General features: G+C 48.6%; 1 protein-coding gene and 1 long non-coding RNA gene across 2 annotated transcripts in view; one reads left to right on the top strand and one right to left on the bottom strand.

Moving 5' to 3' along the window:
* Nucleotides 1-16,716, top strand: part of CD9 (CD9 molecule) — a 34,247-nt gene that overhangs the window by 6,252 nt on the left and 11,279 nt on the right. Inside the window, exon 2 of the mRNA XM_058743943.1 lies at nt 15,068-15,170. Coding sequence (XP_058599926.1) covers nt 15,068-15,170 — 103 coding nt within the window. The remainder of the gene's footprint in view (nt 1-15,067; nt 15,171-16,716) is intronic.
* Nucleotides 9,716-13,243, bottom strand: LOC131520132 (uncharacterized). Its single transcript, XR_009265939.1, has 3 exons — nt 13,085-13,243; nt 10,580-10,793; nt 9,716-10,082 (listed from the first exon to the last, which is right to left on the bottom strand). It is a non-coding gene; the product is annotated as an uncharacterized LOC131520132 (long non-coding RNA).

Here is a 16,716-nt window from a genome sequence, read left to right as displayed (position 1 = left end):
AAAAATCAGAAATCTGGGTTTTAAAGATCCTGCTTGTTCAATCCTCTTGGCAGGCATTGTGCAGGGGAGCTGAAACAGTGACTCTTGCTGGTGCTGTTACAAAAGAAACCCTCCAAAGCTTAATCCTGTTTCTATTATGTTCAACGTAGATTCCAGGTTCCACTGAACACCTCTCAGGCCGGGCAGGCCAATGGCCCGTGACTTCTACCAAGCCCTCGCCTCCTGCGCTCAGAACACAGTCCCTTGCTTCTGTTCCCAGCATGAGCTACATGTCAGTGTCCAAGTGTAAAAACAGCACAACACATGGATCGTAGCAGCAAATCCTTGACCAGGGCTTCAAAAATACAATTAAGTAAATCAGACAGTTTCACTGAATTCAAAACAAATTTCTATATAACACTCCGGTTTTATCTTTAAACCTACATTGATCAAATCAATAGCATGATAAATGATAAAATTGATTTATTAAAACTTTAAATGAAAAGATCAGCAAACCCCTACTTAATTGTGAACGCATTGCTTTGCAAGTCAACAGAAGTTTGGTGTTTTTAAAAGATAGTTTGCTATAGACTGGAAGGTGTCCCCCCCCCCCCCAAAATGTATATGTTAAGTTCTAAAATCCAGCATGATGGTATTTGGAGGTAGGGGCTTTCAGGGTGATTGACTCACTCTCATGAATAGGATTGGTGCTCTTAGAAGAGGCCCCAGAGAGCATCCTCCTTCCTTCTACCATGTGAGATTATAGCAAGAAGACAGCCCTCTGTGAACCAGGAAGCAACTCCTCACCAGACCCCAAGTCTGTTGGTGCCTTGATCTCAGAGTTCCCAGCCTCCAGAACTGTGAGCAATAATTTCTTGTTAAGACACCCCGTCGATGGTATTTGGTCATAGCAGCCCAAATGGACTCAGACATAGCTATTTATATGTTCAAATCAAAATCACCTCTTCCCGCCTAGGTGAGTGATTGTACACACAGCTCACATCGGTGTCCCCCTCCGGTGGGTGGCAGGCCTCCTCACCCCCTACAGCAGCTCTGCTCCTGGAGCAGAATGCACAGTCCAGACACAAGAAACCCTTCCCACTAAGACGGTCTCCCGTTCTCCCCCACGCAGTATGAATGTTTCACGTTGCTTCTTGCAGTAGGGGGCTGCGCATTTAAATCTGTTACTATTATGCTCAGGCTTTCTAAAGCCTCCTTTCTGCAAGCCTGGGAACATCTCCACATCCCCTACTTTCCCTTGCCCCCCCTATATTATAGCTCTGAGTCCCTAAGACACATAATCCTTAAGAGACCCAGAAAGCTTATTTCAGATAGGAATTAGATTCTCATCCGGTGCTGGGGAGGGACGATCAGTGTGGGAAGCTGGCATTATCCTCATGTGGCAGGTGCCTCTCAGGACCCCATGGCTGGGGCTGCAACACAGGCCTGTGGTCATGCCCTCTCATGCCCTTTGCTGGCAGGATGGTGCTGTGGGGAAAGGGCAGAGGTTCTGGGCCTCACCTTGGTGCCATTCCTATAGGGGATGCAAGGACAGTGGCCACTGGGCAGATCTAACAGTGTCTGCACTTGCCAGGTTTGTGACAGTAGCGAAGTTGGGATAAGAAGAAAACATGCCAAGTTACTGCAGGGAATCTGTTTCCCAGAGCAGTGCTTGTGTCCACACAGATTTTCTGGCCAGTGCAGCAAGGGTGTGGACGCCACTCTTGGGCCAGAGGCCAGCAGGAGGAAGTGCATTCTCTCTCTAGACTGTCCATCAGGCAGCTGGCCTCGGAGAGAGGCCAGGTTCACGGGGCACCTGCGGCCAGGTGGCTGTTGCAGGTGTTTGTCTGTCCTGAAAAGGTAAAGCCCTTTGGTGGGCTCTCTTGGGACCTTTAAGGATAGAAGGTACCCTTTTGAAATGGGATCAGATGTGGCTAGGAGGGAGACAGCACAAAAGTGAAAAATTCTGGCTCTGAAATCAATGAAACTGATCTAAAAGACAGTTTAGCAAAATGATTGAGAATATGGGCTTTGTAGTCAGACTGTCCACGGTTCAAGTTCTAATCCAGCCGCTTATTTGCTATGTGATCTCAGACAAGCTGCTTCTGTGCCCAAGTTTTCTCATCTAAAAAATGAAAGTAGCTACTTGGTGGGTCTACTGTGAAAATGAAATACTACAGGTGAAGTGCTGTGTTGTCGTGCTAGCTGTCCAGTGACATACAGTTGACCCCTGAACAATGCGGGGGTTAGGGGCACCAACCCCCATGCAGTCAAAAGTCTCTTTATAACTTTTGACTTCCCCAAAACTTAACTACTAATAGCCTCCTGTTGACCAGAAGCCTTACCGATAAGTCAATTAGCACATGCTCTGTATGTTATATGTATTATATATACTGTGTTCTTACAATAAGATAATCAAGAGAAATGAAAATGTTATTAAGAAGATCCTAAGGAGGAGAAGATACATTCACAAGACTGTACTGTATTTATCAAAAAAATCTGCATATAGTTGGACTTGTGTATGAGTTGAAACCCATGTTATGCAAATGGGAGCTATAATTAAGAGACCTAAAATGTAGGCAGGAATCATGGCAAAGGGATAGGATAGATGATAGGTCAGACACAACAGTTGGGGACCTTGGCTCTTGCTCGTTTCCTGGCCCTGTGCTCAGAATGCACCATGTTGGGGAAGGAGGGCCATTTAACTGAGCGGTGCTGGGCATGCCTTTTGCCAACACTGCTAATCCACATGCCACATGGCATTGTTTCAAAGGTATAAAAAAAGGGGCATCTCCCACCACCATTCAGGGCCATGCAAGCAAGTGGCAACTGTTCCCACAGATGGAATGAAAGCTAACTGGTCCACATGGCTAAAATAAGAGAGAGAGAGAGAGAGAGAGAGAGAGAGTGTGTGTGTGTGTGTGTGTGTGTAATCACCAAGTGTCTTAGTGAGGCATACACAATGGAAAACAAATGTGTGGTATTCTGGAATTTAAAGCAAAACATCCCCCAAACAATCCCCCACATCAGATGATTTTGGTTAAGATCAGAATGCCTGCTTTCAGCAGAAAACAGATTTATGGGCTGGCTGATGTATGCTGCATGTCTGGCAAGCAGGCAGTGGAAACTTGAAATGAGGTTTCTTGTTTAGAAAGAGGTTATCTTGGGCAGAGGCCCTCCCTCTCTATCCTTCATCCCCTTACTACTAACCCATCATATCAGCTGAAACTTTTCTCGTCTCTTGGGCAGAATAAGAGCTCTGGTTTTAAACTGATGGTGATGTCCTTGGAAGGGAGGATTTCTCAACTCTTGAGCTTGTTCCGAGCAGGTCACTGCCTAATTACCATTAAGGTGTGCTGAGAAAAAGCTTACAAGGCCCTTCACCTTCTGCCACACCCCAGAGAGGGGACCACGCTAGCTCCCTTCCACCAGGGATGAGACAGGCAGTCGAGTAATTAACCTCTACATGGCACGTGCTGTGCATGTGACAGAGGGAGAGAGTTGATGGCTGAGTTGCTCCATACCTGCTCTGTGACTTTAGGGAAGTAACTACCTCTCTGAGCCTGTTTCCTCATCTCAAACTGGGATGATCAGAACTACCTCTAAGTGTATAAGGCAGTCCTACCAGTCCTCTTAGATTCACAAGGGGACCTTACTGTAGAAATCTAGCTCCCTCACATTCCTCGTCTCCCTGGGAAATCCCACTGTCACTCCTATAGGGCATGTTCCCATTAGCCTGAAGTCACACTGGAACACACACTGGCCCAAAAGAGCCACTCTTAGCAAACTGATGGCACCCATAGGCTATAGCTATTGAACCACTTTCACCCTTCCACCCAAGAGACCCCCCCCTCCAAGTGCACTGGAATCCCCAGAAAGTGAACCCCTGCAAGCTCAGCGAGCAGGCCAAACAGGTGCTTAGGATGTCGGCAATGCAGGTAAGCCCAAGGAATCATGGAGAAAATATGAACTTTTCTGACCTTCTTTATATTTATTTTATAATACTGATTTTTTAAAATATTGAATTATATGGGGTAGGTGCCATAATTTCCTCAGTATTTAGGGCTGTAAATGGTCACAAGAGGCAGAAGTGTGCCTCCCCAAGGACCTGGCTTCTCAGGGACGGTAGGGCTTGTTGTTGACTTTCTGATGTGCCCTGGTGTGGTGTAAAAGAACAGCACATGGTAGCAGGGCCCTTTATGACACAGCGATTGTTGGGTGTGGGAGGAGTTGACTTGTCAGAAATGCAGATTCCTGGGGGAAATCAGTGACTCTCCTTAAGCCACACTTTCCTTGTTTGAGTAATGAAGGTAATATCCCCAAAGTCTTAGGGTTGTTAGAAATGGTGGCATATTTAATGTAAAAAGCTTATCGCAGTGCCTGGCTCCAAGCAAGAACTCGGGTGTTAGTTCCGGCAGCTACTGCTATAGTCACTATTACTGCTGCCTCTCGGAATGTTTCAGAGATTGAAGCTGTCCTAAAGATTCACATTCATCCATGTCTTCTCACCTCAGTTCTGTAAAGCCACATCACGCAGGATTGTTCAAGTCTGAACCTTTACCCCTAGGTTTTTTCCCTTTTAGAAGGTGAATTAGAGGACTTGTCTTTCCATCTGTCCACAAAATGCCCATTTTAGAGATTTTCCCAGTATGGGAAAGGTGGGTGAGGAGAGGGACCAGTTTTGCACATAGCTGGGAGTGGCCCCAGCATCAGGGCCATTTGGCAGAGGGCCCCCCTCCCCTTGTGGAGTTGAACTGGGAATTCAACAATAGCCATAAGAGGAAGAAATCTGCCCTTCCTCCAAACCAGGAAGGATAGCCTCGACACCTCTCCTGTTCACTTCTTGTGCTTCCCAGGAAGAGGTAGATTCCTCTTATCTAGAACTTTCTTGACACCTTGAAGCCAGGTCTCAGAGTGGGGCAGAGCCAAAGTCACCATTGCTTCTATGTGGACCCCACAGCAAGGGGAAAGAAGGCAGAGCTGGCCCCAAAGGGTGTGTTTTCCCTGGCACCCGGTGATGGTGGATTGAAACCACCATCTCTCCCAGCCTCAACAGAGGGGAAGGGAAAGGAGAGAGAGAGAACAAACCCCAAGGAGAAGTTAGTGGTCAGTGAGCTCCTTCCCTCTTGGCTTTCCCCTAGGCTGGGGTTGGCACCCTGAGTCTGAATCACTTCACCACAGCAGACAAATTAAGGTTTAGGTCAGAGCATTTTGCTAAATTCATCATGTCCAGATGACCTTCTCATTCCCCGAGAAAAGTTCCTAGGGGTTCCTAGCCTTCCCATTCACCAGCTGGCCAGGGAGAGAGCACGGTGTCAGGAAGAGGCAGCTTTGAGTTGTCTGTGTGGATCTGGTTTAGTGTGAATGTTGCCTCTTGCTGCCGTGTCCTCTCGAGTGAGTTGTTACTTAACCTCTTGGAACCTGTTTTATCTCTAAAGGTGATGAGAGGATTAAATGAGATGATGTATGTCAGTCACCTCCTATAATGTGAGACGTGCATGGATGCCCATAGAGAGTAACTATTCCTATTATTGTATTATTGATTTTCCCTTCTGTAGCCTCTGGAGGAGTTGCTCATGGACAGAAAAGCCTGCCAGAAGTCAACTCAACACTAATCTATGACATCGTTGACCATCAGCCTCTGCATATATTCTTTACAAAATAAAATAAAATTTTGCCCCCTAGAATTTATAATTAGTTGAGGAAAAGAATCCACTCGTACCTAATGGCTGTCCAGCCTAGGGAGAACTCAGGCTGCAGAAATCAGGAGGAGGAGGAATTTTTTACCAAGACCGCCCTGCTGCGGAGGCTGTGGGAGTCATTTTGGCTTCTTGGAGAGGAGAGTTCACAGGGCTTAGCTTGTGTGATGAATACTTATTTGGAAGCCAAATGCAGGTTCTAACTTGAACCATTTACTATGAGTGCCTAGGCTCAGTGGGTTCAAGATAGAGTTGTCCAGCCATTATCTCTTTCTTACCTCTAGCTTCCCTCCCACTTACCTGACCTGTGTCCTCCCTTTGACTATCACCACGCAGCAGTACAAGGTGTTCCTGAGGCCTAGTCGCATGGCTCTACAGCACTAGATGGAAGAGTTGAGCCCATACTCTCCAGATTACAGTGTAAAGTGGAATGGCGAAACACTGTTCCACGTAAGAGCTGAGCCCAGAGGAAGCTCCTACCCCCCGCCCCACTCCATGGCTTCCTGACCTTCAGCACTGGCATTTAGAAGCTAGTCTCTGGGCGTGCCTGGGTGGCTCATGGGGGCGCCTGGGTGGCTCAGTTGGTTAAATGTCTGATTTCGGCTCAGGTCATGATCTCAAGGTTCATGAGTTCAAGCCCCGTGTCGGGCTCTGTGCTGACAGCTTGGAGCCTGGAGCCTGCTTCAGATTCTGTATCTCCCTCTCTCTCTGCGCCTCCCCCGCTTGCCGCTCTGTCTCTATTTAACAAAATAAATAAATGTTAAAAAAAATTTTTTTAATTAAAAGAAAGAAAGAAAAAGGAAGCTAGTCTCTGTGCCCAGAGGAAAGCTTCTCCATGTCATCCGATTGTTTGGTGTTTACATAAAGGTCCAGAACAGTGGTTCTCAAACTTGAGCAAGCATCAGAATCATCTGGGAGGATTGCTGGGCCCCACTGCACCCATTTCTAATTCAGTAAGTCTAGGATGGATGGGGGCAGTGATTTTCATGTCTAACAAATTCCCAGGTGCTGCTGCTGCTGGTCTGGGGACCACACGTGGTGACCTGCTGGCCTAGAGATAAGTTTCCCAGTGGCCCAGCTTCTGTCAATCTGAGCACTGCCCCCAGATCAGTGGCTTGGTCAAAGCCTCAGAGCAGAAGTTGTCCAGAGGGATAAGATGACCCCCCAGGACGATCAGACTCACAGAGGGATTTATTCTCCAGGACTGTCACCTCTGCAGCTTTTCAACTCCTCTCTAATAAAACTAAAGTTAATAACAGGTCCCTTGTTGCTATCTTTAAATTCTGCCAGGAAGTAACATTTTACTTGTGATCCTTAATTGAAGGCAAGTCATGGTAGTTTTTTCTCCACTCAGGAGAGTGGAGTTTGGTTTTTGTCATTGTGTTCCTGCGTGGTAGGACTGGGTACAGGAGGACTCCGGCCTCCGCTCCTGCCAGGCGTCTTTGCCCTTCCAAAGATGACAGCCTCAGCCTTCATTTGGAGGTGGGAGCGGAGGGTGCCAGGAGAGGATCAGAAGAGGTGGTGAGGACTGGACTCCTGTTTGTGCATGCTGCCAGCGCCGGGCCCAGCCTCCTGACGGGTGAATCAGCCCATCCGAGGCTTGGCAGTCAGCGGTGAGCCAGGGTTGCCATGGAGATGGGTGAGGCTCGAGCCCACAGGTCTGGGTGGCCTGACTTGTTTTTAAATGTTGAGGCCTGTGTGAACATAGAGGCCCTTATCTCTGCTTCTGAGGCTTTCTTAAAGCGTGACTGGTATTCAGGGGCCCAGAAAAGGCTGGTAGGAGTAACCCACATCCTTGGTATTCAGTCTGTTACCGACTTCCCAGGTGCCATGGGGAACTATGCCTACAGGTCTCCCATGCTTAGTCCTTTAAAAAAAAAAATAAGTAAATAACGAGGGTTGATGTGTATCTTACTGAAGGAGGAAAGTAAAGAGATAAAATCCCCTCCCTCTCTGATCTGCTTTTTTAATTCGCCCAGGGAAGCAGCCTGTGATCCCGGGACAGAGCTGACAGTCCCCTTTAACCTTCCTTCCTCACTTTCCTTTGGCCATTCCTGTCTGCGGGTGGCCAGTGTGGGTGTGGAGGAGGTAAATTTATCCATCATCCTCCACCGCACCGCAACTCGCACAGACCCACAGAAACCAGAACCCCTGTGTCCTAGATTGCCCTGTTCCCTCCTGCCCAACCACCCTCTCCAATTGTAGAGGGACACAACTGATAGCCACCGACTGCCATGAATTGCCCCCCTGTCGTGTTGTGTCTTTCTCAAGGTTTATTATTCTTATTACCGTCCTTATTTTCCCTACGGAATCTGGCTGGCTATGCCACATTGTGGTCATTGTGGTCTTCAGAATGTAGTACATGGGTTACATCATTTATCCTCCCCTTCAAGCTAGATTAAAGGCAGGACAGGCGTCCTGCAATCTTGTGCCCAAATGAGAACTCTAAGGGTTGGAGAAGCTAAGGAAAGTGCTTAGTATGAAACCGCATCTAGGTGGCAGACCAGAGTTACACCCAGAGTCCATGGCTGTCTGCTAATCTGGGGCTTCTCAGCAAAGGTATGCCAGAGAACACCCTGGAGGAGGGGGGTGCTGAGACAGATGCACATGTAGAATTCCCCAGGTGATTCTGACATCCACCCCATGTAGACCAGGTCTGGTTGGCACATGCATGCAAATGACAGGTGACAGAACCAGGGCCTACTCCTTTGCTTTGTCATTCTTTCTGCCCCGCACTGAAGAATGTTATGGCATCTTACTGACCACCGGCTCACCAAAGTAACCGCATGGCCATTGCTTTTCCAGAAGGACAACGAGAAGCAGGAAGGCCAGCACCCCTCCTTACCCTACCCCTGTCCTCTTACTACGGCCTACCTGCAACCCCCCAAAAGTGCAGATGTGACCACTTAAAATCTGAGGTCAGCCTTAGAGAGAAACCGCTGGTGGAGAATGACCCACCCTCCCCCTTCCGGGCTTTCTAAGGCAGTTGGATAGAGAAAGCGTGATGAATGTTTTGTCCTTTAACAAAATGTGTGACCGGTCAGGTCATATTACAAAAGAAAAAGGGGACCTGGAGGAAAGGGGGGTCTAGCCAAGACCACCCAGTTTGTTTGCCATGAGATTTTTCTTTGAAGTGGGATTTGTCCAAGGCAAACAGGGCTGTTTCCTGTAGAGGGGTAGGACACAGCACCACACGCACATGCACACACATGCACACACATGCACACACATGCACACACACACGCAGCTGCCCTTCTTGTCACATCTTTCTGCAGGCGTCATTCAAATGTTTCCGTCAGTGGGGCTGCCTGCATGTAAACAGTTCCCCAGGTCCTAACTGGAACCAGTTTTGCAAACTTGGCACCGGGTCCAGAGCAACCAGGTGCCCCTAAGTGGCATTATGCTTTGATTTGTTTTCAATCTTCCTTTGGAATTAAAGACACTTCCTTTAACTCTCTAGGTGTGTTTTAGTGTAGGATCCCTGGGCCTGGCCCTCTAGTGAGATTCATGGCGTGACTCGTTGAAGCACTTGGCTTCACGTGGCTGCCTTTTTCCTGAGTGGTGCTTTCCGTGGCGGCAGAGGGGGTGACCAGAAAATGGTTCTCTGTGAGCCTGAGCTTGGGCCCTGCTGGGTTTTCATGGCCCCTGGAATTGGCATAAGCCCCGGGTGACGGGGTTTCCTGTGTGCTCACCAAAGATTGGAGTGTCGAACTGGACTTATTCGTGGGGTGAGGACAGTGACTCATGGACTTTTCATAAACTCTCGTTTTCAAAAGACTTTCTATGGATTTGTCCCTGAATCTCACTGCGATACTCATCACATGCCGTGGTGGGTCTTTCTCAGGTTATTGTTCTTGGCAATTTCTGACTTGGCAATTTCTAGCGAGAAACGAGAAGCTGAATCTGGAGGAAAGGCCAGAAAGGAGAGGAAGCTTATTGAAGAGAAGAGGAGCAGAGAGAGCAGATTCTGGTGGATTTCAGAGACTCTCTCCCATTGCAGCAATCCTCTCATTTGTCGGATGATTATTTGTTGACTGATCATTTATTCATGAATTTAGAATTTATTCACTGTTGTGTCCAAGGTACGGATGGGGTCGGTGAGCTGCCAGAATGACTGAGAAGCAGCCCTTCCCTGAAGGAACTTGCACTCTAGTGAGACCCTAGCCCGGAACACCCGCGAGAAAAGGGCGTGTGTGATGATGCTGCAGCTGGTGGGATTGCGTTTCCCCCAGGGACTGAGGACATCTTGGTGGGGAAGCAGCAGGCCCGGGTGGCCAGGACAGCATTCCAGAAGGAAGGGCTGGCATGAGCCGAGGCGAGGATGCAGGGGACTTATTTGGGAACCTGAGTGATTCCATCTGAGGGGCAGGTAAGGAGGAGGTGGGATCAGGGTTCCGTGGTGTCCTGCAGAGAGATCAGAAAATATGAAGACACAGCTAACACCTGAAATCTTAAAACAGAGCGACTGACCTAAGCCTTTCAGGGACATGGCTGCTGTCCACATGGAGGGCTGGGTGCATTATACTGTGACCACTTTGTGGGGACCTGGAGAGGGGTAAGCCACCAGCTCAGGGGTGAGTGCACAGGGCAACCAGAAGGAGCAGTGAGCCTGGAAGAAGAGAGGGTTCGTTTCTGTTGGGAATTTTAGGATAGAGAGACCTAGAAGCTTTGAAAGAGAAGCCCCGGCTTCATAAATATGTATATACATGTGCACACACAAGTATATACGTTCTTAGTTTTAGAACAGTTTCAGATCTGCAGAAAGTTTGCAAAGACAGTATAGCGAACCCCCTATGTCCCAAGAATTTCCCCTGTGGTTAGCACCTCTAATTACCACATCACATTTGTCACAGCTAAGAGACCAATACTGATAACGTTGCTGTCAACTAAACTAAACTTACTCAGATTTCACTTGTTTTACCAGTCATGTCCTCTTTCTGTGCCAGGGTCCCATCCGTGGTACCATATGATGGTTGTCATACTTCTCCATCTATGATTTGTGACTGTTTCTGTCTTCCCTGGTTTCTCATACATAACCTTAGCAGTTCTGAGAAGTGCTGACGAGCAAGTATTTTGTAGAATGTCCTCAGTTTAGGTTTTTCTCATGGCTGTCTTCTAAGAACAAAAGGAACATGAGTGAAGAATTTAAGAATTTCCAATAAAACAATGGGGAAAGGCTATCCTTTTTTTCCCTGCACTGTCAGATAGATGGGACCATTTCTGGCTTGAAGGCAAAGGACCTTTTCTCAGCCAAACCGGAAGGTTTTCCTTTGGCTTCCTTTGAGAATGAGGTAAGCAGGCAGACTGGGCAGTGCCTCAGGCTAGGAGTAGAGGCTCTGGACTTTTCACATCCATCCCCACCACCCAGCTGGTGGTCTGAGGCTGATTGCTGTCCTTTACATGGTGGGGGAGGGGGGCCTGTGATCAGGAATCTGCTAACTGAACGTCTACATAAGACCAGCTCAGATCCTGCACTGTTACAAAGCAAGGCGGCCACCATGATGACTGTGTGGCCAACGTTCCTGCCACACATCAGCTAACTAACCTGGGAGGAGACCAGCTACTTCTTGGCCTCCCAGATCCCTGATTTCTTACTTCATGGAGTCCCTTCATAAGTGACTCAGTGTGACAGTTTTGTCACATGTAAAGTTCTCCCTGGTTCTTGCCATTTGTTTTCTCTTAGTATTCCACATAGCTAGGGGTGAGAGCCAGGTGGGGGCCTGGGACCCCCCTCAGTGCCACACCAAAAAGTGAACTCTTCTAGAAAGTAACTCTCAAGCTCCTTAGATAATACTGCCTGCACAACCATGAGCCATTATTAGGTGACACCCATTATATGTGGCCCTGTAACCCTGAACCATCCATCGGTTACCCAGCCGATAAAGCCATTTCTCCAATAGCATTACAGAAAATGGGGCAGCTAATGGCTTACATATCTTCCCCTCAGGCCAATTAACTGAGTAGTTCAATCCAAAAAAGCAGCAGAGCTCATTCCTCTGATTTTTGTGAACTATGTGCTCCCGGTTCTGCCCCTGACCCTCTCCTCCACCTGGATTTCTTAGACCTTCCTCCTTGTCTCTTTTGGTGAGTTTATAGGCGTAAGAAACTGAGATCATTACTGCTTTTTCCATTTCTCCAGAGCCAGCTGCTTTTTCTTTCTCCTTTTAGTAAAGTGTTGTGGCTTTGACAACCAAGCAGTGTGAGGCCAGGTTTTGGGTGGGGTCCAAACATGGACTCCTGACTCTGTCTGGCCTTGTCCTTAGCCAGGGTGAGACCTGAAGTCCTTTCTCTCCTGGTTCCAATTCTCCAGTACAGTGTCCTTTTTGACACATGTGTGTATAGACCAGATAAATGACTGGACTTTTACAGATTGGCTCAGGCTCCTTGAAATTATAAAATGGAAGAGGCCTCACCATTTCAGGCTTTAGGTGGGTACCCTCTTGTTATCCATGGAATCATACCCAAAGAGAAATAATTGAGGCTAACTTGTTTTTGTTTTTTAAAAAAAAAAAATTAATGTTTATTTTTGAGAGAGAGAGAGACAGACAGAATGCAAGTCGGGGAGGGGCAGAGAGAGAGGGAGACACAGAATCTGAAGCAGGCTCCAGCCTCTGAGCTGTCAGCATAGAGCCGGATGTGGGGCTCGAACTCATGAACCGCAAGATTGTGACCTGAGCCAAAGCTGGTGGCTTAACTGCCTGAGCCACCCAGGCACCCCTGTTTCTGCTTTTTTTAAGTAGGCTTCACGCCCAGCATGAAGCCCAACACAGGGCTTGAACTCACAACCCTGAGATCATGACCTAAGCTGAGATCAAGAGTCAGACATTTAACCGATTGAACTACCCAGGCGTCCCAAGGCTAATTCTTTGATAAGCACAAGCGTAGAGCAGAAATGACAGTAAGGGACATGGACCTCTCTTAGGTCCCAGGTGTTGTCAACAAGAGGGAGGACTGAGGACAAGGTTTGTGGCAAGTGCTGTCTGTACCTCCAGTGCATGTTCAGTCCCTGCCCACAGCATTCTCAGGTTAACACTGTCATGTCCATAGGGAAGCCAGCAGCCTCAGTCTCCCATTGTCTAGGAGCCTCACTGGGCCTCCATATGTTGTGGGGAGAGGAGAAAATATTGCCTTCTTTCTTTTAACTCTCCAGGAGCCCAGGGGGTAGCTAGGCCAGAGCCTGCCCACCAGAGTCAGGACCCACTTAGTGTGTGCTTGTCCTGTACTCAGTGTACAGGGAGGTCCCAGCCTGGCCCCACTGTGTCCCTGCCCCAACAGTGGCACTCGTGAGTCAGGAGAACCCAGTCTGTGCCAGAGCATCCAGGCTAGAAATGGGGAGGGAGACTCCTACTTTTCCCCACGGAGCCATGTCTGCTGTCTTGGAATTAGGCCAGGAGACCCTCACTCACCTGCAAGTCTCCTGTGAATAAGAAGGAAAGCCTGGCAACCATGAGTTTTTCTTTCCTGCACTGTCCCCCATGGGGCACCTGGGGGTATGTACTTCCTACCGATGTTTGGTGGTTGCCTTCTGTCACATGAAGCCTAAGAGAGCTGGGGAGATGCGGAATGACTCTCCTCCGCGGGGAGGAGTGTGATGCTGGTGACCGGGGTGCTGATAAAGTTCTTCTCATAAAGCCCATTGGGTTCCTCTTTCGGAAGTACTTCTAATATGATCTCCTTTACTGTTAGCCATACTTAAAAAGCAAGGAAGGGCCGGGGCACCTGGGTGGCTCAGTCGGTTAAGCGTCCGACTTCAGCTCAGGTCACGATCTCGCAGTCCATGAGTTCGAGCCCCGCGTCGGGCTCTGGGCTGATGGATCGGAGCCTGGACCCTGCTTCCGATTCTGTGTCTCCCTCTCTCTCTGCCCCTCCCCCATTCATGCTCTGTCTCTCTCTGTCCCAAAAATAAATAAACGTTAAAAAAAAAAAAAAAAAAAGCAAGGAAGGGCCACATCTTGCCATTCCTGTTCTACAGATGGGAAAACTGAGGCAATAGGGCTCTGAGCCAGGAAATCCAGAGCCTTGCTGTGGAAATACACCACTGGAGGCCTGGGCACAGTTTTGACCCTATGGCAGGCTGAGGCTCTGGGTCGTCCTTTCCACCGTCGTCACCTCCACCTCCACCCGACACGTCTACACCCACCACCAAGTCCTGGGGAAAAGAAGTGGAACAAACAATTAAAGAAAGAGAGGTCTGGCCACACGGTGGGCCATCCCAGCTCTCAGGGCAGAGAACCAAGCTCTCTCAGGAACAGGGCTCTGACACAGGGCGCCTCTGTTGAGGAGGCATCCATGGGAATCACTCTCATGCAAGCCCTGGTCCGAACGAGAGTCAGGGGAGCCCAGCTGTCCCTGGGGGTCAAGGACAACTTGGCAGGGGGTGCCGCCTGCACAGGCCTCTAGTTCAACAGTGCCAGGCTTGGATTTGGCACCTCGGTTCTGTCCCTTGGTGGGAAGGGCTGCCCTTTAGGGTCCAGTATCTCAACTTGCCCACCTACAAAATGGGATTTTCAGAAGATTGGGAGATTACTCAGAAGTGTCTTATCTGATGTTTATGTAAGGATCACTCGTAAGGAAGCAGGCATCTAAAGCCTGGAATGGGAGGGGGTCAGCCTGTGAGGTTTCCCAGGGTGAAAGGGAAGGGACAAATGTCGGCCACTTAGGGAAGACGCTGCTCTATGTCACTTAATGAGCCGTGTGATTTTGTAAGGAATCGTGGCTGCCCTCATTGGTGCATGGCTGTGCCCCTTGAGCAACCTGCTTCTTTTTTATCATATGGTACATATACAGAGTACATCTGAAACATGAACAGATTAAAGAATAATCAGGAAGGGAATATTCGCGTCACCACCACCCAAGTTAAGAGCTAGAATATTGCCAGTGCCCTAGACCCTGCTCTCACAAGTGCTATTCCCTTATCAGAAATCCCTTCCTTCCCCTACAGGGCTCCGCACACTTGACTTTATGTTAATTCTTTTCTTTATCTTGGTCATTTATATGTACCTCTGAAAAGCAGAGCAGTTCTTAACTATAAGGCATCACATTGTATGTTTTTTTGGTGCCTCTTGCTGCTGTTTGGCATCATGAGATGCACTCATAGTATTGCACGTAGCTACAGTGGCTCATTTTTCACTGCTATAGAGTATTCTAGTGTCCATGAAGTATCCATTCTACCGGCTGGACTGCTAGTAGGTAATTGTTCCCAGCTTGCTGATATTTTTAGCAAATGGACTGATTCCCACACTGGGCCCCTGTTACTACCAGGTGCACGGTGAGAGGCAGGGACCACCAAGGGTGGTCCCAGAACCCTTTGCAAGTGTCCCCTTTGGTGTTGTGGGGCTGTGCTCCTACCAGCAGCCAGGACTGATGTCCACATCCTGTATATCCTGCAGCTTGCTGGGATCGCGGTCCTTGCTGTTGGACTATGGCTCCGATTCGACTCTCAGACCAAGAGCATCTTCGAGCAAGACACTCAACCTTCCAGCTTCTACACAGGTGAGTAGGGGGAGACAGTACTTCCTCCAACCGTGGAGATTCTGTGTTGATCCAGGGATGGGCCTGGGGAAAGACTTTTGCTCTGGCCACACTGGCCTGTCATGTCCCTTTCCAGCCATCCTTGGTATTACATGTGCCGCAAATTTGCATCGGACTGATGTGGTTGGTTTCTTCATGCTGACTAAGTCTGGCATTCTGACCATTCCCCCAATAGGAAATGGGCTTTGCCAAAGTTACTGCCACTCTTGATGGTTTAAGAACCTCTGTTCTTGTCCCTGACCCTCTCTTAATGTCATGTCTCCTTAGGCTTGATCATTTCTTTAATTCAAAAAACTTTGTCCTGGGGATCCAGAGTCCCAGGAGTAGGAGGGGTGAGTCCTCCCCACTGTACAGATAGGGGCTCTGAGACCCAAAACACCTGTCTCCTGCATAGTACAGTCAGGATTAATAAAAGAGTCCGACCCTTAATGCTGGTAAATGCCACAGGGTATTTGGTTTTATTTGTTTTCTTTTTTAATGTTAATTTTTGAGACAAAGACAGAGACCGAGCATGAGTGGGGGAGGAGCAGAGAGAAGAGGGAGACATAGAATCAAAACAGGCTCCAGGCTCCGAGCTATCAGCACAAGAGCTGGCAGGGCTCGAACTCATGAACAGCAAGATCATGACCTCATGACCTGAGCCAAAATCGGCCACTTAACCAACTGAGCCACCCAGGCGCCCCTATTTGTGTGTTTTCTAAAGTGCTTTTGCTTTAGGGCAAAAGTTTCCAGTTTAAACACAAATAGGCTTAGCAGGTTACACATGGCTCCTGGGCATTCTTTTGTCTTTTCTACCATTAGTCTGTCCTTTTCACCTGCTGGGTCACCACCAAGGCTCGCCCCCAGTTTCTAGTCGACACAAAATCCGTAGCCTTTCTTTCTGTGTTGGGGGTAGGAAACACTTCATTTACGAGAAACGGAGGAGCCCCCTATTTTTAGGATTACACTGTCATGTCATCAGGCTCAAAGTGTAAGTTTGGTCACTTCCTTCCCACCCACCAAAGGAGTTATTTTTAAAAAAAGATGGAAAACACAGGCTGAAGAGAGTTATTCCCCAGGCCTTCTGGAAGGACAAGGTGGCTGGCGGACACATGCACCCGCTTCCCGCCTCCCAGAGGCCACCTGGGCCGGGCCTGCCCAGCCTGCTTAGCCACACGCACCCAGGCCCTCTGGATGTTTCCCTGCTTGTATTGCTTGTTGCTGTTGTTTTTTAGGGTGTGTGTCCCTATTTCCAGAAAGAAAGTGAAGGAAAGAAAAGCACAAGTATGTTTTTTGAAAAAAAAACACAACAAAAACAAAAAAACTACACACACACACATACACACACACGCACGGTTTTAGGAAGCAGGTTTCCATAGTGCCCTGTCTTGTTTTAGCAACAGCATTTTTGCAGGTCTGCGGCTGGGAGCCTGGAATGCGGCCCTGTGGAGAGAGAGCAGCACGAGGGTACTGTGCTGAGGGGGGACCTGGAGCACCCCCTCGCCGCACCAGGGAGCTGTGAACCCTC

The sequence above is a fragment of the Neofelis nebulosa genome, chromosome 8 (assembly GCF_028018385.1).
Source record: "Neofelis nebulosa isolate mNeoNeb1 chromosome 8, mNeoNeb1.pri, whole genome shotgun sequence".
Classification (NCBI taxonomy): domain Eukaryota; kingdom Metazoa; phylum Chordata; class Mammalia; order Carnivora; family Felidae; genus Neofelis; species Neofelis nebulosa.
Note: the sequence above shows the minus strand (reverse complement) of the source record. Positions and strands in the feature narration are given on the sequence as shown.